The sequence below is a fragment of the Equus quagga genome, chromosome 9, assembly GCF_021613505.1.
Source record: "Equus quagga isolate Etosha38 chromosome 9, UCLA_HA_Equagga_1.0, whole genome shotgun sequence".
Lineage (NCBI taxonomy): Eukaryota > Metazoa > Chordata > Mammalia > Perissodactyla > Equidae > Equus > Equus quagga.
The window spans coordinates 40,182,195-40,203,808 of NC_060275.1; the positions used below are offsets into that span (position 1 = coordinate 40,182,195).

Sequence of the window (21,614 nt, forward strand, 5' to 3'; positions counted from 1 at the left end):
ATTACTGCAGACAAACCGTGTTAGGAAAAATCTACTGCTGTTTTCAATAGGTGACCATATCACTTTAATCATTATTTATTGAGATCCCATAGTGTGCCTACGGCCAGGCACCAAGAAGGACAAAGAAATGGCAAGTGGGATTGTGTACCTCTAAGTGTCTCAAGATGTTTTTGGAAAGATAAACTTTGCACATGCAGAACAACTAAAATATGGTGATAAAAATAATAGCAATCAAGGGGCCGGCCGGGTGGCGCAGCAGTTAAGTTCTCATGTTCCGCTTTGACAGCCCAGGGTTCACCAGTTCAGATCCTGGGTGTGGACCTACACACCACTTATCAAGCCATGCTGTGGCAGGCGTCTCACATACAAAGTAGAGGAAGATGGGCACAGATGTTAGCTCAAGGCCAGTCTTCTTTAGCAAAAAGGAGGATTGGCAGCAGATGTTAGCTCAGGGCTAATCTTCCTCAAATAAATAAATTTAAAAAAAACAATCAGAGCTACCATTGGCTCTCATTTAATTTTTGCGACTGTTTTCTTAACTAGAAAGTGAAAGGATTAAAACCCAGACGCATAGGACTTCACAGTTTGTTCCTTTTATCACTATGAGAAAGGAAACACTATTTTCATTCATAGATATACACATAAATATATGTTATATATAATGGGTGTATATAAAATTAATAAAATGCTATGTTGAATATAATCCAGTCTCAAAACACTTAGTGTAGAGAACGAAGTATATGTGGTCAGAGGTGGTGATGTTTTCTGGGAGCAATTGAGAGTTTTTTGGTTTTGGTCAAACCAGCTCCTCCCTGTGGGAATTTCACTGGTTCCCTATGCTCCACAATGTCAATATTAGTGAACACTTATATGAACATCACATAAGAATTTTGGGTGTTGTTGGTGTGAATGATGAAGTAGAAAAAACAGTGGTGAGAGAGATGGAATGGAAGTACCTTATTCCATTTAGAAGAAGAGGCTGACATCTAAAAAATATTAGCAGAGAGTGATGTTTTCAAATTTACTGATAACAGCCGTAGAGAAGAGAGAGGAAAAAATGAGTACTTAATGTTGAGCTGCTGAATCAAACAGAGCCAGACAGGACTGGATTTCGATTCTGGTTCTGTCATTCGCTGGTTAGCTTATGCAAGCTAATTATGCTGAAGTTTAGGTTCCTTGTCTCTAAATTGCTATAATAACTATTCTTTCACAGGATTGTTGTTGTATTAAATGTGATATCATATTCAAAGCACTTTAACATTTTAGCCCCTCAGAAATTTTAGTCCTGCTGCCTTTATAGTTAGCTGTGCAAATGATTCAATTTTCTATACCAGTAGAGATGAAAACGAAGGTGGGTAAGAGAAGACTGAGCTGCGCGTTGGCAGCTCTGCTTATTCTGGATTCTAGGTTGCTGATCAACCTTGGGAATTATTTCTAAATCGTATTTCTTTTTGCAATATTGTTTTAACGACTTTTTGATGCTTTTTCTACTAGTTTTGTGCCTTATATAACTACTGATTTCACCATAAAAATCATGTTACCTCTGTGTCAAGATGTACTTAGTTGCAAATGACAAAATACAGACATACATATGCACGCACACACACACACACACACACCAGCTTAAACAACAGGCAAAGGTATCGTCTTATAAAACAGAAGGCCCTTGGGGAGGGTGAGCTGCAGGTTGGTTTGACTCAGCAGCTCAACGCTAGATGCTCGTTTCTTTCTCTCTCCGTATGGCTGTTGTCAGCAAATTTGGAAACATGACTCCTTGTTCACATTTAGTGGAATGTGTGCCTCTCTTACATGGAATTAGGTCCTTGCTTTTCATCTTATTGGGCTATCTTAATATATGTGTTCACTCCCAGACAATTCGCCAAGTGTTGGTGGGCTTAGTCGAATCAGAATATATCATTGGAGATACCTGCTGCGTGGAGGAGGGGTTCTTTGGGAATGACAACAAAACAGAGGCATGCTGGGTAGGCAACCAAAGAAAATCCACTAAAATTTCTCCAGAGATTTTCTTCCACGTGGATCATTTAGATGTAGTTATATGGAGGGAGGCCTATGGAAGGAACTGGGGAATTTTTCTAAAGCCCTTCAATTTTAAGATTTTTCCATAACGGATCTTTCGAAATGTATCATCAAAGTATTTTAGAAAACAAAATATGAATTGATTAGTGGCAAATGCAATTCCTTCTTTATAGGGACCAACTTATAGCTATAAGATACAAAAAGGAACACGCACAAGCTGTGTTTGATCATCTCGCAAGTGAGAAAAAAGACTGTGAGGAGAGACTGTATGAGGAAGAACAGAGATTTAGAACACTTGTTACCATGAGGCAAAAAACTTTGGCGGATACTAAAGTGAGTATTATTTTTGGATTGTTTTAGAATGAAGGAAATATAGTGATAGTCAAATCAGCAGCTAGTTTGTGACATTCATTTTTCATCCTGAAGTAGCAAAGATGTTTGGATTTTAAAAATAAATGTCAGTATAACAAACATGAAACTTTTCATTTTTTCTTCTAAGTAATTATTATATATTCATGCAGCGTATTGTATTTTTCAATGCATTTATGTGCACTCTCATTTTGTCATTGTATTTTATTTTGAAGTCTACTGATGTAAAAGTGTAGATTATATTTATTCCAGAGACATTTTTATGTTTTTAATGGGAAATATAAGATTAGTTACATTTTGTTTCTGAATAAACATACTTCAAATGTTCACCAACCACCGTTTTGAAAAATGAGAATATTTCATGTTCTTTTCTTTTAGAAAACTTTTATATATGTTTTAATTGCACTGTAAAATTGCTGTTTAGAAACAGGGAAATCATATAAAACATGTCTTTTTAGATATGAAGCTTTGTTAATTACATTTTATAAAGCTATATGTATTACATTTTTACATAGAATATGACTAAATAATATACATTTAGTTAAGTAAATCCTATCCCATTTTTATTTTGTAATAATTTTTACCTTTAATTGCAATAATAAATATCGTGGTTTTTACTTATTTTTGAGAGACACAATGGGAAATACTTCTAAAAACTAAAGAATTCTGCATTTTATTAAAACTATTTTCTGCAAAACTTTTAAAGATAAATGTAATATCATAATATACTTCTATCAGCTATTTTTGATCCTGATATATATATTCAATTATTATATATATTCAATTCCTTTTTACATTTTCAAAGACATTGCTAATACATTTAAGAAAAGATTATTTGGAACAAATATACATTGAATAAACAAGTATGTGAGTGAATGAACATACCATCTTTAATCCTATTGCTGTGATCCCTCCTATAAGAAAATTATTAATAAAAGAACAATACTTTCATTAATAATAGTGCTAAATAACATTCTTCCATTGTAAATATGGCCATTATATAGAAAAAGAGGCCTTTTTTTGGCCTAAAAATATGAAAATAATTGGTGCCATCTAGTGGCAATAAATGATGCCTCCTCTTAGAGGAGTTCTGGAACTCTGATGGCCGAATCTCAGATGTGCGATGTGCGAGTGGACTGGGGAGGCTTAGCCTCAAAGGCGCCCCTCACAACGAGGAGGCTTGTTATGTACTGACTTACGCATCAATCCCCACCTCATATTTTATCACAGCAGTAAAATTAGTTGTTTGAATTCAACCACATTTCCAATTGTACTGGTGCTGAGAACACAGTGGGATCTCAATAATCATTTATTGACCAGCATTTCAACACTTTAATGGAACAATCATAATTAGTGAAATGGCAAAATATGGTCAGCGGGAGAGAAATGAAGAAAAAATCCTGTATAACTAGTCTCTCGGTAATTGAGTTTTGTATTACTTTTCATCCAAACGCATCTCTCTGCTTTCCCATTCTGAAGTGTATGTACCCCCAGCCACTTGGACATGTCACATGATCTCATGTTTTTTTTTTCTTAGCGCCAGTCTCTATCTGAACGTGTTTTGTCCATTCATTTTTACTTGTTTGTTGTCTGCCTACATCCTGCTACAATAATGTAGTCTCTATGAAGACAGGGGGTTTTCTGTCACATTCTTCTCTGTATCCTAAAACCTCAGAACTATGCCTGGCACAACAGAGGCAATCGATACTCTGACTGACTAAGTGAATAAATGGATGAACATATGCTTTTTTGCTAATTTTGCTATCCACATGCATGATGATGTCTAGAAGCAAGAGTATTTCAGAGATATTTTACACATGGCACTAGCCTGATACTTAAACAAGTATTCATTCTGTATGCAAAAGCTGGGTCTCCCTCTCTCTCTCTCTCTCTCTCTCTCTCTCTCTCTCTCTCTCGTTGATAATACATGACAAATTTGCCATCCAGTCCTTTCCCTCTAGGTGAAAATGGTTAAATTGTCTATTGCTTTCTAGCAGTTAAGGATCTGCTAAATAGCTCAATTGTGCTTCTCAGGTCACCTTAAATTTATATGAACTTATCTCTTATCAGCACTTGGGTAGCTCTTTGTTATGGATTCACCTTACATGACCGGAAACATAGGGTTTGAACATGAAGAGTTTAGAGATTGGTATAATTCATCATTAGTGATGCTGTTTATCTATGATTGTGATCAGTTATTGGCGTTAAAGAGTGGAAAGCAATGTGATTCTTCATAGAGAACCTATTCTTATCCCTGTTTAGAAACTGGATGAGATAAAAATTTGTAAATATGTATGTAGTATAAAGCATTCCCAGAAAAAAACAAGTCTTATTAGGCATCATGATAAATGTGACGTTACTAATCTGGGGTGTCCCCTTTGGGCAAAAGAGTTGATCACAATTTTGGATCACCTGAAGGAATTGTTCAATAAAAGACTTTATAAAAGCCACAGTGTAATTGGGGCCAGCCTGGTGGCACAGTGGTTGGGTTCGCGTGCTCCACTTCACCAGCTAGGGGTTTGCGGGTTCAAACCTGGGCGCAGACGTACACACAGCTCATCAAGCCATGCTGCAGTGGCATCCCACATACAAAAACTAGAGGAGGATGGGCACTGATGTTAGCTCAGGGACAATCTTCCTCAAGCAATAAGAGGAAGATTGGCAGCAAATGTTAGCTCAGGGCCAATCTTCCTCACCAAAAACCTCCCCCAAAAAAACAAAAGCCACAGTGACTTATATGAGGACATGAGGTAACACATAATAGAATTAGAAATACAAACAGCTAAAAGAATAGTTTAAGAAAAAACATGCACAAACTTCAGACAATGTACAATGTGGTTCTGAGATAAATTCAATCTTTTTCAGTAGGCAATTCCATATAAGACATCTTTAAATGATAGATTTTTTTAATGTCATAGAGTTTTTACTAACTGCCTATAATTTGCAAATGCAATGACTTAAGATTAAAATTTCCGTATAGTCAAAATCAGAGTAGCTCTGGCTACTGATCTTCCTCTTTATTTCTGGAAAGATATAAACAAAACTGGAGTTTAAGGCATTTTAATCGATTATGAGACGTCCTCAGAAGTCCCCCTGTCTTTCCTGTGCAAATGCCTTCCCCTGGTGTTCTTTCCGTAGTCTTGCTCTCCTCCCTATAATTTAGAGTATGATACGAAAGGGGTACAGTGAACGACTTTGGATCTTTGGCAGACAGAAGAACAATTTCCAGATTGAGTTCCAGCAGAGACAATACCCTGATACTCTGCAGAGTTTATTAATTTTTATTTTGCTTCACATTTTCCACTCTCAGGCAATACCTCTCCCCCTTGGCTGTAACCGTCTCAAATCTGGCTATTAAATCATCTCTTGACCCTTTCATGTGGAAGACTATCAGCTTAAAACGGAGGTAGTGATTCACTACCTCATTGGACAGCCAGGCAGAGAAATAGTAAAAATCAAAAACAAATGTAATCTCTGAGATAATTTTAAGGATTATTACAATTTTGAAAATTATTCTCCTATTGGCCGCTTATCATTTCTTCATTCCTGCAATTAGTTTGTGTGTTCTACTACGTTCGAGGCACTTCATGTTGGATGACCAAAACCCTAGCCTCAATTTTAAAAAATGCAATCAGTAGGAAGATGGAACCTGTGAAAAACAGACTTGAATATAGTGACGACACTCAAATTACAAACAATAAATTGTGTCCCTGGCCTGCTGACCTGATACATTATATATTACTATAAATAATAAATATTACATATGTTGTGGTCTTAATAGTAGGAAATTAATGAGTGAAAAACATTTAGAAGAACTGATGAATGAATCTCCTAGACAAGAATGATAATTTCCTTGCCACCAAAAGATTTTAATATAATATGAAATTTTAAAAATTAGGAACATGGTTTGCATAATTAATATTTTTCTTAAAAAGAATTCTTACAGGATTAAACATTAATTAATCACATATAATATTAATCAGGTTCACCACATTGCTTTTTTAAAGCAACTTGTTCAAATCTATGACTCTCTGAGAAATGAACATTTTGATTTGAGGGCTGGTAGAAAAAGAATGCTAATTTTCCATCAGGAAACACTTCAAGGTTTTGCACAGACCCTGTGCTGCAATGATCATAAGTACTTAGAAATCAGGAGAGAGTAACACTAGAATGTGAAAGAAGGATGTAGCATGGGTATGACGGATTCCCAAATATAAATTTAATATATCTTACATGTTTTCTTGGAGCATGATCCATTAAGCAAGGACGAACCTTCTTTTCTTTTCAGTTCTCTCTCTAGCACCATGTTACATCTTGTAGTTATGTCCCAGAATTTCTGCTGATACTATGTTATATGAAGTTTGAATAGGCTTTTTGTTTTTTGAACTGGCAGCCAACCACCATTTTTAGCTTTTTATTTCCCAACTACCTAGGGGAATCTATCACAGTCTCTTGGCCAAAGTCCATTTTAGTTTTTCTGTACATTGTCCTTTTGTCAACATAGCTGAGATAATACTCTATGAACACACCTTGGATATCATGATTTTTCCAAATAGTATTTATTTCTTAGTGGGGCCAATTTTGAAATGCCTTCCCCCGGGTAATGGCCTAAAGATATGATTTTTCTCTCTTGATCAAGTAAAGTCATCATAATATGAGTTTCCAAATATCAAATTGCATTCTTAAGTATACCATAATCGATTATGCTGTGTTAAAATTGTAATACATTACTGGATTCAATTTGCAACCATTTAATCTTGAAAATCTATTAGTCTATAGTTCTTTTTTGTACTTTGCTCAAGATACTGGTATCAGAGATTTACGAGAGTTTTTAAAATGAAATGAGAAGATTTTCCTCTTTTTTTCTCTATTAAATAGCATGACTCATTTCAGTTCCTTAAAGGTTGGAGAAATTCTGCCATGATACTATCAAGATAGGTGAAGAGTCAGAGATTTTCCCTCACTTGCAAGCTCACAAGTTAGTCTGCCTCAGCTTCACGGGTGCTGGCAGAAGACATGAAACGTCTGAGTGAAAGACAAAGGACTTTTATTACTCACCACACAATGCAGTGTGAGCTTTGTGTTTGCACAGATTCCCTTTGGCTCCAAGTGTCATGGATAATGTGAAAGTGGTCCAGGTGGATGGTACATATGCAGGAGATTTTTATCGTAGCTGGTGAACACAGAATGTAGGAAACCCCCAATTTTATAAGGGAGCTTCTAGCAAAATTGCCCAGCTTTTGCCTCAGAAGAAGGCATTACATTTGCTATGCAAAGAATCTTGAAAAGGTAGTTTTGGAAAAAAGCTGTCAAAAGAGGGTGTAAGCATCACGGTGATGCTATTGAAGTCCCCTACTATTATTGCGTTGTTGTCTATTTCTCCCTTCATATCTGTTACTATTTGCTTAATATATTTAGGTGCTCCAATATCAGGTATATACATATATTTACAACTGTTATATCTTTTTGATGAATTGTCCCCTTTATTATTTTTTTTCTTTTGAGGAAGATTAGCCCTGAGCTAACTACTGCCAGTCTTCCTCTTTTTGCTGAGGAAGACTGGCCCTGAGCTAACATCCATGCCTATCATCCTCTGTTTTATACGTGGGACGCCTACCACAGCATAGCTTTTGCCAAGCAGTGCCATGTCCGCACCCAGGATCCGAACCGGAGAACCGGGGGCTGCCAAGAAGTGGAACGTGCAAACTTAACCCCTGCACCACCGGGCCGGCCCCCTCCCTTTATTATTATATAATGACCTGTTTGTCTCTTGTTACAGTTTTTACTGAAAGTCTACTTTGATGTAAATGTAGCTACCCCTGCTCTCTTTTTGGTTTCTATCTGCACGGAAGACATGGTTTTTATTCCTTCGCTTTCAGCTTATGTGTGTTTTTATATCTGAAACGAATCTCTTGTAGGCAGCATACAATTGGGTCTTGTTTACCTAACTTCACACCTCAAGGAACTAGAAAAAGAACAAGCTAAGCCAAAACTTACCATAAGGAAGGAAATAAGACCTCAGAGCAGAAAATGAAATAGAATGAAGTAGAGTCCAGAAAAACAGTGGAAAAAATCAGCAACATCAAAACCTGATTTATTGAAAAGATAAATAGAATTCACAAACCTTTAGCTAGACTACGAAAGAAAGAAAGACTCAAATAAATTTAAAAAGGAAAGAGGGAACATTATAGCTGATACCACAGGCATACGAAGAATCATAAGAGACTACTATGAGCTATTATATGCCAACAAATTGGATAATCTGGAGAGAATTGATAAATTCCTAGAAATTTCCTAGGGAAAAAATAATAACTTTCTGTTAAATGATTTTTGTTTAATTTGCATGGGATTATCAGATATAATCACTGCAACTTTTGCTCCATAGATAAGTTATGAGCAAGTAAATTAACGAAATGTTTAGTTCAATTTGATTATACTTTTAATGTCATAAAAGTCACTATAGTTCAGTCTACTTGAACGTCATAGTCTATTAGTAGTATGTTGAAATTTGCTACGTGAATCAATTTGTGGGTTCTGCTTCATATATTTTTAGTTCATGTTATTCAGTGCATACAGGCTCATTAAATGACCATTTTAACCATAATTTTTTAATATAATGACAGTCCTCTCCTATATATTGTTTTAAAGTTAGTGCTATCAACATCTATTCTTCTTGTTGACTAATCTAATTTTTCATTGTTTTAATCAACTATTCTGGTTTATTTTTTACATGTGCATTAGTAACCTTTTAGAGCAGTATTTAGGATGATATTTTGCTTTTCAATCCATTCTGATTTGGTAATTTAATTAATTTATATGACAAGTTTTATTGGTTCTTCTATCATCTTGCTTAATGCTTTCTGTATTGATACTATCTTTCTACTTTGTCGTTACTTTTTTGGCATATTGACTATTGTGGTTTGATTTTATTAATACAAAGTGAAGACATTCTACTTTTAATTATGTCACTTTCAAGTTTCCATCTAAATGTACTCTTATATTAGTAATGCAAATAGAAAATGAGAGATAAAGGTGAGAGTGTAGGTTCAGGATATATCATGAAGACCCAGTTGAAACGTATACACTTAATTCATAAAGATTTTGGGAGGCATGAAGAATTTTTGAGGCGGTAATGTGCTCAGAGATAGTCTGTAGCAAGATGAATTAGACAGTATTATGTAGGATGAACTGAAATGAAATGAAAGCACAAGTTGAAGATATGAGTTACAAGAAAATGCTTTTGTAATCAAAGAGAAGTAATGAGGCACTGATGGAGGAATGGGGCTTGTAGGCTTAACAGAGACTGATGTCAGATTGGATGTGATATGTGAACAAGAGAGTAGAATATGTAAGGCATGGTATGATGCTGATTGACTGGGAAAAGTTATGGGGCATTTATGGTAAAAAGAACTTTTGATGACTAGCTTTGCTGAAAAAATGATGTGTTGCAGACATGGTAGAGACTATGTAAGTGGCAATATGTACTTAAAAATTCACCCTGTGGAGGTGGAGTTGGGAAGAAAGAGTAAAAATGGAGTAGAAGATCAGTGAGGCAGCCACAGCTCCATGGGAGCTCACAAAAGGTTTGAAGAAAAGTGTTAGAGGACATCTGAAAACAGAACTTGGGTATGCAAGTTGTTACATTACTATCTCTCAGCATTTTTATATTCATCTTGGTACTGCTAGGGCTGGAGATTGGCAGACTCTATATTTCTTTCTCCTTTATCACATGCCTCTGAGTTAGGCTCTGGCGGTATAAGGCATTAGAAGGAGATTGAATGGTTGAAGGAGGAAGAAGACACTTGTTCTTCCTGCCTGCTTCCAGCGGGCTTCCTGTCTTCTTGTGGTTCCAGTCAGCTTTATCCACAAATGCATATTCATCTCCAGCAGCAGTTCCTGTCCATAGCCATGCCTGAATAAAACTTGCAGCTTTTACAACACTTGCAGAACTCATTTTTTCAAGTCCTACCTCAGAGACACCAGAACCAGCCAACTAGAGCCCCCTCCCCAGAAGTCTGTGTCCCAGGCTCACAGAGCCTGTCCTTCGAGCCAAGAGACATTAGCATCAGTCAAGAGGTCTGAATTTCATCTCCACAGGGAATCAACAGGGCCATACATTGCCAAAGTATTGAGTCACACATTCTTAATTTGGCCATTAGGAGAGCATCAGTGACAGAGTAGTACGGTCGATTTGTTTGCAAATTGCGAATCCCAGGTATAATTTTCCAGCAAAGAGGAAAGAGACAAAATTGAGGGAGAGAGTGTATTATATGTTGTATTATGCAGTTTTGATTAAATATTTGGTTCCCACTCCAATTGGTGAAGCCTTTGATATCTCACTCATGTGAGTACTTCCAGAGTCCGTCACAGTGTCTAGGACATAAGAAGTACTCAATCTTTGCTGAATTGAAGTCGAAATGAAGTAATGTGACTCCTGAAAAATAAGAGATTTTTCAGTCACTCCTGAGATTTGCATTTCCATTTACTTTGGCAAAGATAAAGGAAATTTTTCCTCATCCATCCATCCATCCATCCATCCATCCATCCATTTATTTGTTCATTTTGAAGTTATTTATTGAGTGTTAGAATCCAAATGAGATTCTGAGCAGGTTGAATGAAAGGTAGCACCTGCTCTCAATTAGGTTCACTGAGCAATGGTGAAGAGACAGGTATAAGTAAATTAAAATAAGGTGCAAAAACTGTTTTTCTTGAATTAAACATGGAATTCTCTGGAACCCAGGAAGAAGAGCTTGAAGGAAATCTGAGAAAGCTTGCTAAGGTGATAATAACAGAACTAAGTCTTGGAAGGTGGGAACAAGTTAGTCAAGGAAAGAATATTCAAGCAGTGAAAACGGTAAGAAGAAAGGCATACGTGTGTCAAAAAAAATCATCATGTATTTAGGGAATTGCAGGTAGTTTATTATGTTTGGAGGTCAGAGGCAGGGAAAAAGGCCATTCATACAGGAAGGAGCTACGTCATGAAGGCTCTAAATGTCACACTAAGGAGTTTAGGCCTTCGTTCATGAATAATTGATCAGAAGAGTAATAAAGCTACCAAGGTAGCTGAGGAAAATCTTACTAACATGAGCAGAGATGTCCACTGGTCTGCTCTGGCACATTGCTGTGGTGTTCATGGGCCAAAGGTAAACTGAGACATTGATCCTGTCAGCAGTAAGAGTTGGGAAGGGCCTAAAATGGCTAAGTCTGGTCTCAGAAGACTCTGCCATCAAAGAGCCTGGCCCCTTTAAGCCAGTATGGTGAATATTTCTTTTTCTGTGCATTCCATGACATTACAATGGTTGGCGATCATTAATTACATGTAACAAGTTGAAGAGGAATGAATGATTTTGGATACAGTGATACCAACTAAGAATTTAGTGGTGTAATGATGAGGTTCCAGTAAGATGAAAGGATGAATTGTAGATATTGTTTTGAATTAATATAGACAGAAGTTGATGACTATCTGCCTATATAGTGAGAAAAATTATCCAGATATATGTCAAGTTTTTTATTTTAACAACAGGATGGTTAGTGGCATCAGCATCCAAAAATAGAGAGTGTGGTCTGAGGAATAGGTTTGAAACTGGATTTGATCAAATTTGATATATCTTTGGAGGAGCTAGTTGGCATCCATTGCCCAAGTGAATGTAAGCATCTGGAACTGAAGGAACAAGAGTTGAATGAAGATATGGTTGTGGAAACTGTAAGCATATAGATTGCATCAGAGTCTTCAGGAAATCTTTAATAATACATGGAAGGTTGAGAAGAAAGATCAAGACACAGTCCTGGTTGGGTGATTATGATATGGAAAAGGTAGCAAGAATAGAGAGGAAGCAAAAGGCACAGATATTGTAGTCAGAAAGTGAGATACAGGAGTTTAAAACTTCAGCTATGGTGCCAATCTAGAGGATAACAAAGTCAGAAGGGTGTCCGCGGGTATGAATTGCTAACGGGACAGGGAACTGAAGTTAACTAGATTTGAGGAAGTCCATAAACTTCAAGATTAAAATGTGGGATAGATCGTCCAGATAGATATTGAAGTAAAGCAGAATGATGGCGGAACAAAGGATACACAGGGAGAGAAGATTGAGTCCTGGAGGCCAGAGTCTTCCCTTAGTGTGGGAAAATGACCAGGAAATCATTAAATGACCATTCAATAGGGAGGGAGAAGGTCGAGGATTATGTTCTTTAATCAATATAAAAGTCAAAACGAGGAGTATTTTTACATAAGATGGAGGCATAACGGTTTGAAAGCAATAATGGAGAAGTAGGATTATGCTAACTGCAACTAGAACCTCTAATATAGAGACCATGAGAAATTATTAATATTCTTTAATTCAGTCCTATGTTTAGTTGCTGCAAAGAGTATTATCCAGTATTGTGTAATGAGAACAAAATACAATCTGAGCTTGTTTACCAGTGAATAGCACTTCCAGAGTTCACTTTGGAAAGGTTTAGGCTGGGATAATGGGTCGGTTCAGTTAATAAGTATATACTGAGTACTTAGTACATAAAATACACTATTCTAGATGCTGTGGAATTTTTGGAATAAAGCACAGTCTAAACTCTGAGAAGCAGACCAACCTCACAGAGAAGAGAATCATAGCATTATTTTAATAGGTTTTGCTACCCAGCGATAGAATCAAAGGAAAAGAGAGACTGTTAAAATACAACTTGTAAATACTGTCAATTTTCCTGTACTTATCAAAAATTTTTTCAAAGAGAGAAAGTGAGTTACTGAGACCACCAAGACTTGAAATGGTATTGTTTCACCTATACCATTAATAAAGGCATCAACAAAATTACATTATAGCTTATAAGTTATTAGAAATACATACTTACATGTTAGTGTCTGTAATCAAGAATTTTTTAAAACTGTCACTTATAAAATGACTAAGCAGTGCTGAATAACATAACATTATTATTTTTCTTTTGGTTGTACATATAATTAAAAGAACCTCCAATTGCCCTGTCTCTCTTCCTTCAAATTGCATATTACTTCAGTTAGCTTCAGGAAGGTCACTTCATCTTTCAGAAACAAATGAATTTAATGTTGCATAAGTGAGATATCTACAGTGTTATAATATTCATAAGCATAGATCTTAGCCTAAAGTGCTTCACCTCAGCTGGGAAATTGTTTTCAATTACTAAGAGTTTCTAGTTTGATTCTATTTCTCTAAGCTTTTCAGAAGAGAGAGAGAGAGAGAGAGAACATAGATGTTAGTGCGTGTGTGAGAGAGAGAGACAGACAGACACCAGCAGTCACTCTGTCTTTAGTGAGTTATCAGTGGCTTTCATATTAAGTATCAGCACCACGAATTCCCTCTTAAACTTAGAATTATTGAACCCGGCCCTGATGTTCTGACAAATATCACAACTGTGAGTTGCACAGTGTCCTGTGGGGAGTGTTGTTAGCATTACCCAAATAGCCCTCCCACTGTCTGATTTATTTGCTTATAGAGAACATGCATACCTGACCTCCTGAGGGAGCTACATATCTCAAATTTGGGTGCCATGATAATAATAACAGTTTGCGAGAAAATGAAATAGGCTATAAAGAGAAAGGAAATGGAATATATAAACTATTGTACAGTGTCATGTTCATTTTCAGTACTATATAAAATAATGAAAATGTTTTTCGATAACCTTTGTTGATTTTTATAATAAGAAACAGACTTTATGGAAAAAGACAATGAATGAACAAACCAAAAAATTAGCAAAAATTTTTTAGCTCTTCACTCAAATTTCTGCATAGGTTTTCCTAAGTTTAGAGTTGAATTCTGAAATAGAAACAGCTTTAAAATAAAGGATGTTAATTTCTATCTTTGGCAACTCTAAGTTACTCTTTCAGGGTTCAAGTACAAGGATTACCTCATTGATAAAGCGATCCAGTGTGGTAGGCAGCAAAGGTATCATGTTTCTAATTTTACTGTTGCAGTTGGAGCGCTTAAACTTGGAGACATTAAAGAAGACTTTCTCATAATCGCTCAGTTTTTAAATTGTACGTCTGAGAATAAAATGAATATCCTTTCTAGTACCCTCCCCCTAAACCCTTCAGTAGACAGTAAAGGAGTAGGATATCATTACTACTTGTCACCAGGGCTGGGTGGCCTTACAGTGGTCCTTGTTCTTTGGGTACTAGGATCAATCAGGGGAAATTAAAGCCCAATTGGGCAGACAATAACCTGAGTAATTAAGTATCCATCTGAAGTTAAAAGGTCGATACAATACAAACACTGTATCAAGGCTTTCTCAAAATATTCATTAGTAAACGGGGCTTATGTTCACCAGGAACTCTTTACTCAGGCATACAGAACAAAAGTATCTCCCATTTTCAGCCTGTTCCTGTTATACCACCATAATCACCATCTGTGTGATGGGAGACAGGCAGGTTGTATATGTTGAGGAGGGGATATTTTCAGGAGTGATGAAGTTAGAGAATGTGGTACCATAATTTTGCCCTTAATTTAAAGACATTTGTGTACTCAACTTTTGACATGTTGGCATGTGATGGCACTGTACTTATAATACCCAGGAGTTTAAAAAAAACAAATGTTCACAGTCAGAGGACACAGTTACCGTAGACTGTCTTTGCTTCAGACACCAGCCGTAAGTTAGAGGGTCTTCAGGACCACTCTCACTTCAGACTAGCTGGCTACAAATTCGGGGGTCCCCACAACCACCCTCGGGTTTAATAATTTGGTAGATAGCTCATGGAACTCAGGAAAGCATTTGTCTTAGTCCATTGGTGCTGCTATAACAGAATACCATAGACTGGGTAACTTATAAACAACAGAAACTTATTTCTCACTGTTCTGGAGCCTGGGAGTCCAAGATCAAGGTGCCAAAATGGTCAGGTGAGGGCTCTCTTCTGAGTCCCAGAGCTCTCATCGTATCTTCACAGGGTGGAAGAGGGCTGGGGGTCTCCCTGGGGCATCTTTTATAAGGCACTAATCCCATTCAAAAGGGTTCCACCCTTATCACTTAAGCAGCTCCCAAAGGCCCCACCTACTAATATCATCACCTTTGAAGGTTAGGATTTCAACTATCAATATATAGATATTTATCTCACTATAATTTTGCTCCGATTATGGACTTTTAGCATGCCTGTATCTCATTTCATTTGCTCCTATCTCATCTTATTCCTTGAAATAGTTCAGAATTATAAGTATTGCAGCATATATATCCAATAAATATTTGAAGCCTAGAAATTTAAAATTTGAACTCCCCATACATATGAGACCTCTTCAGTGAATATCTGTTAAAAGTCCAACCGCCAAGCGAAGTTTCCAAATAATATTAAAAAGGAAAATGTATCTGTAATATTATATATTTTTGTATGATGCATTCCATTCATCTTGAGAAAAGACTTACATTGCCTACTCTGAAACTAATTCTCTTAAAATAGAAAACAGATAAATTATTCTCATAATACTTGAAAATAAATTCAAAATTGAAAGAAAGTGTTGTCAATGACTTCTTATAAAACATATGGGACAGTTTTTTAGGACAAAATTTTTTAAACATTTAAAACAAACATTGATGAGCCTCTAATATAAACTAGCATGATGTACCTTAGATACAGATCCTGATTCCAATGAACTCACCATCTATTGGGGAAGTGTGACAGAAAAATATACAATAACAATGTAATATGGTAATCCAGTAATAGGTATAAGCACAGAGTACTATTACGAGAGCATCTGACCCAACTTGGGAAAGTCAGTGAAAGAAGGAATTCTGAAGGAGGTGACACGTGATTTCTTAGAGATGTACAAGAGATAGTGGAACATAAACAAAAGAACGGCAGATTCATTTGTAAGTTTGAGAGTGATATCATACCTGAAATAAAGATGCCTGAGATGCTTGAACATCTAACCTCAAAAGATTGAAATAATCTGGAGGATATGAGAAGCAAATTCTGAGTGAGGAGCAAAGTGCATCTGAGTAGAAGGACTGAGTATATTGCTGATCTACTGAGATATCACTGAAAGTAATGAAAGGACCAAGAACAAGTAAAAGGATTAAAAAAGTGAAAGGAAGGAGGCACAGAGATTCCAGTTGATGTTTAAGAGCAGGTATTTGCAGGGGCCACCAATCTGCAGGTCTAAAGGATGCCCTCTATACTCAGCTTCTCCAGGATAAATGTGGTACAGGCAGTTTTGTAATATTTTTCCCAGTTCTGGAATTTTTTGGTAGGGAGCCAGCTTTGCTTAACCGTGCATCAAATGTCTACCTTGGAAATACACAAGCTTTCAAGTTTGAAACACATTTAGAATGTATAAGCTTTCCTCATTGACTGATTTTGTGCTAAATAATTTCACTTAGAATAATTATTAAAAATATTCACTCAGAAAACAAAATCAGAAAAAGGAAGACATGGCATATGAAAATTATGAAATTATGTCTATTTGTTGTCTTAGAAGAGTCTCTGTTTAATAGCACAGATGTCATCCCTCAAATTCTGCCTAGCTGCACAGGAATTCAGTCTATATCAATCAGGATTCAGACAGAGAAATGAGCTTTTAATGAATAGTATGGGAATAAGGGAAATATTGTGGGAATTCAACCTAACACACAAGTGGAAAAAGCTTGGATTAAAAGTCTAGAAGAGGGGGCCGGCCCGGTGGCACAGCGGTTATGTTTGCACGTTCCACTTCGGCAGCCCAGGGTTCGCCGGTTCGGATCTCAGGTGCGGACATGGCACCACTTGGCAAAAGCCATGCTGTGGTAGGAGTCCCACATATAAAGTAGAAGAAGTTGGGCATGGATGTCAGCACAGGGCCAGTCTTCCTCAGCAAAAAGAGGAGGATTGGCAGTAGTTAGCTCAGGGCTAATCTTTCTCAAAAAGAAAAAATAAATAAAAGTCCAGGAGGGCGAGTTGGAAGATTGGAGTCACTAACCAATTTTCCAAAACACTAGAATAGGTGGAAAAGTCTAAACTTTCCAGGAATTCTAATAAGCCTAGTGTATCAAGCTATCAAAGTAGAACTGTGAAAAGGGAGCCCGTGGAGAGGTTTGTGGCAAGCTGTTGCTTCTAAGAATCAGCTACCTTTATAGGTCCATAGCCAAGTATCTTTTAGTTGGTCTAGGGTCAGCAGTCAGGAATATGGTCAGAGAGCAGAGCAGACGGGAATAAGGGCACATTTGTTTTCACTGGGCAATTTTTCATCTGTCTGTCACCATATATGACCATGATGATCACCCAAGATTACAGCCACTGCTTCACTTATGCCTTCCAAATCCCATACAAGATCCTCTTGGCTAACTCTAACCTGGAATTCTAGAGAGAAGGGGTTTCTGGGAAATGTAGTTCCTGACTTAACCAAGTTGATAACAACATAATTCAGTACAGTCAGCCTCTTGTCAGCTTGATGATTAATACCCATAGATACGCTTTAAAAGTATAAAATACTGTATCGTATACTTGAAATTTGCTAGGAATGTAGATCTTGTATTCTCACCACACACACACACAAAATGGTAACTACATGAGATGATGGATATGTTAATTAACTTGATTGTGGTAATCATTTCGCAGTGTATACGTGTATCAAATCATCATATTGTACAACCTAGATGTACACAATTTTTATTTGTCAATTATACTTCAATAAATCTGAGGAAAATTTATATTTAACTTCCAAATAAAGGCAACTACAAATCACGTTTCTGATTTTCATAGTACAACTATTGCCCAGACAACCCAAACATGCTGGTAATTTGGCCAAAAGAAGATACACAAAGTCCATATCACTTTGCACATTTTTTGTACATTTGGCTTAGTAACACTCTGTATGTGCTATCCTGTTATTTAAATACCAAGATATAAGATTAAACACTATTAATATGTTAAATAGTAAGGGAAATGCATGGGGAAGAAAAGAGAAATTATATACACATATGTAAACATACATATAATATGCAAGTAAATTCATATCAAAACAAAGAAGAAATAATCATAATTACTATGGTCCTTTTTTCTGCAACATGATCATAGCTAGTATTTATAATTTTGTTCTTCTGCTACTTACACTCTTGCCCTCAGCAAGCACCTCACCTTGTTGTGGTTGCTTATGTTTTGGGATGACCCAAGTCTTCATTTCTATAGTGTTTGTATTATTGGCCATTCTGCCTGTGTTGGTTACAATTTTCCATTTACCTTTATTACAGGACATGGGAGTACTAAGTGACACCCCAGAGAAACTCCTGCCTTCCAGATTTACTCCTCCTTGCTTGCACTGTATAGTAGTGACTCAGTTTTCCTTTAAAAGTCATGATCAGTCATTCTGGCCAGTATAGTGCCATGAGTCTTTGCCTGTTGCTTCCCTGGTATGAAAATCCCAACGTGACCAGATGGAAGTTTCAACTTTCAGTTTGACAGAACTGTATCCTCTGGGGAATAATTTCTCTTATTTTCACCTCTAAATACCTGGACCATTGTATTAGCTTTCTCTTGCTGCCACAACAAATTACCACAAACTAAGATGCTTAAAATAGCATCCATTTATTATCTCACAGTACTGTAGATGAAACGTCTGGTGGGTTCTGCTGAAATCAAGGTGCAGGTAGAATAGTGTTCTTTACTGGAGACTCCCAGGGAGAGTCTGCCTCCAAGCTCAGTCCGTTTGTTGGAGGAATTCAGTTCCTTGTGATGGTAAGACTGAAGTCTCCATTTAGTTTCTGGCTATCAGCTGAGGCCACTCTTAGCTCTTAGAGGCCTCTCTCTGGTCCTCGCACATGTCCCCCATCTCAGAACCAACAAGTGGGTCAAATCCTTCTCACTTTTGGAATCTCTCTGACCTCCCTTTCTGATACATCTCTCCTTCTTTCCTTTTCTGCCTTCATCTGCTACTTTTAAAGCTTCACGTGATTGCATTGGGCTTGCTTGGACAATCAAGAATAATCTCCCTATTTTAAAAACAGCTGATTAGTATCCTTCATTCCATTTGCAAAGTCCTTATTCAGTAATACCTAGATCAGTATTTGATCGAATAACCAGAAGATGGGACTCTTGTGGGAACATCTTTAAATTTTGTCTACCATAGCCGTGAATCTTGTACCATATATTGATTGTTGATTTAGAGCATGTACTGCACCCTGAAAGACACTATCTTACCCTGCATGATGTTTTCACTCAGCTGGCACCATATCTGAGTCCACCATTTAATTACTTTTTCTCTGTTGGTTTAGTGCCATCATTTGGTTCATGCCACTCCAATGTTCCCTCATCCCCATTGAATTCAGATAACTGAATTTGGCAGCATTATTTCCCATAGCTATCATAGCCTGGCCAGGACTAATCACTACAGAGCTCTTGAAGAATGCTGACATTTCCTTCCCCACTGTGCCTCTCAAAGCATGGGGAAGGGAGTGTCCACTAGATCCTCCCAGAGAACATAGGTACATAAGTAGAGATTGATAAGTCGGTCTTCCTAAAATTTGGCTACCTTCCTCAATATCCCAAGGAAGTCATAGCATTTCAACTTTATTTAGTATAGGCCAGCTTTGGGTCCTTATTTTAGCTGACCTACCAATCAAATTGAGTTTCCTATATCTGATCAAGCTAACACTTTGAATTCTGAACCTCTCCTTAGTGCAACCATGTGAATAAATTTGGCCCAATCCAACCTTATTTTATTCCACTATGATCCAACACCTTTAGAATACATTCTTATATATATTGCCCAGGATTTTGTTCATATAAATTGGCAAAACCTTACAATTCTTTGATATATGTTGTACGTACTCACAGGTCATACTTTGTATCTGACCCCTGAGACATCCAGAACTTGAGTCTGGTTATAAGTCTAGAAGCATTGAGGTATCTTGGAGGTGGTCTTAAGGAGGTCAGAATTTCTCTGAAAGGCATTGCAATTAAGAGAGGTCATTACAGGTTCTTCATTCAAGAGGAAAGTGACCTCCTCAGACAGGAGAGGAAGGACTGCTTCTACTGACAAAGGAAGTGCTAGTGAAGATAAGCTGGATGCCGAGTAGTAAAGAGTAATGGCAAGCTGCGTCTGTCCATCACTGCCTCTTTCCATCACTGTATCTGGCTGCAATAGCCTTTTACAAGTTAGGGCCAGTGCTTCACTTCCACTTTCCAAATCTATCACCCATTCTTCTTTTGGTCACTTCTAAGCCTGGAGTTATGCAGGGAAGGGGATTCTGGGAAACAGTTTCCAGTTTAACAAAGTTGAAATTAACATAGTCCAACAGAAGGTTCAAATCTTAGTCTCTGGGCAGTTTTCCTCCTTCATAGACAAGGTAGATTCACCTTCCCACTTGAGAGTTTGCTGAAAGAAAAAATAATAATCTCCATACCCTAAGGTGAAGCTAAGCGAGGAAGCTCAGGGAGAGGTTTTCCACTGATGAGGCAGCATGTGCATCCGTCTCCACTATGTTCTTGTTTCTGTTTTATTTTTCAAGCAGAATTGGAACGTTGACACTTAAAAAACCATCTTTGACCATGTTTAGGTCAGTATACAGGTGAGAAAATACTTTCTCATTGCTAACACACATGCTGTGGTCAGTGAGATTGTCTGCATCTGGCTGCAGACAGAGGCAGTGGTCTAGGACAAGCTGTCACTATATATGACAACTACGGTGAAATTTAGTGAAACTAAGTAAGTGAAAATAAATTGCCATTGAAGATTAAAACAGACAGCCAAAAATATATATCTGCTCTTTTACTTTGTCTAAGGCAACTCTTTGGATGGAAAATTGCGATAATTTCCTATTAGAAAGATAGGGTGATATGTAATTCTAAACATTTTGAATGGCAAACCACATTTTATTGTGTACATATGAATGTGAGAGTACTAAGCATTTGGAAACAGGCCTCATCAACTAGAACAGATGTATTTAACCTGAGTTTAATCTAGTCATGTGTTACTTAACAACAAGGATAACGTTTGGAGAAATGCATCATTAGCCGATTTCATCCTTGTGCCAATGCTGCAGAGTGTACTTACACAAACCTAGATGATATAACCTACTACACACATAAGCTATATGTTACTTATCTTACAGGACCGCCATAGTATATGCGGTCCATCACTGACCAAAACATCGTTATGCGGCACAGGACTGTACAGTACTTGGCACATGTTAGACAATCAATCAATTCTCGTTAGAGGCTTGACTGAATAGGTGAAAGGTGGAATCATGGTGGAAGGTCAAAGATGAACTCTATGAAGATGTATTTT

General features: G+C 37.1%; 1 protein-coding gene across 1 annotated transcript in view; it reads left to right on the forward strand.

The window, feature by feature from the left end:
* CCDC178 (coiled-coil domain containing 178) overlaps positions 1-21,614 on the forward strand; it is a 361,283-nt gene that overhangs the window by 132,792 nt on the left and 206,877 nt on the right. The window contains exon 17 of the mRNA XM_046671168.1: positions 2,211-2,370. Within this exon, the coding sequence (XP_046527124.1) occupies positions 2,211-2,370 (160 nt within the window). The remainder of the gene's footprint in view (positions 1-2,210; positions 2,371-21,614) is intronic.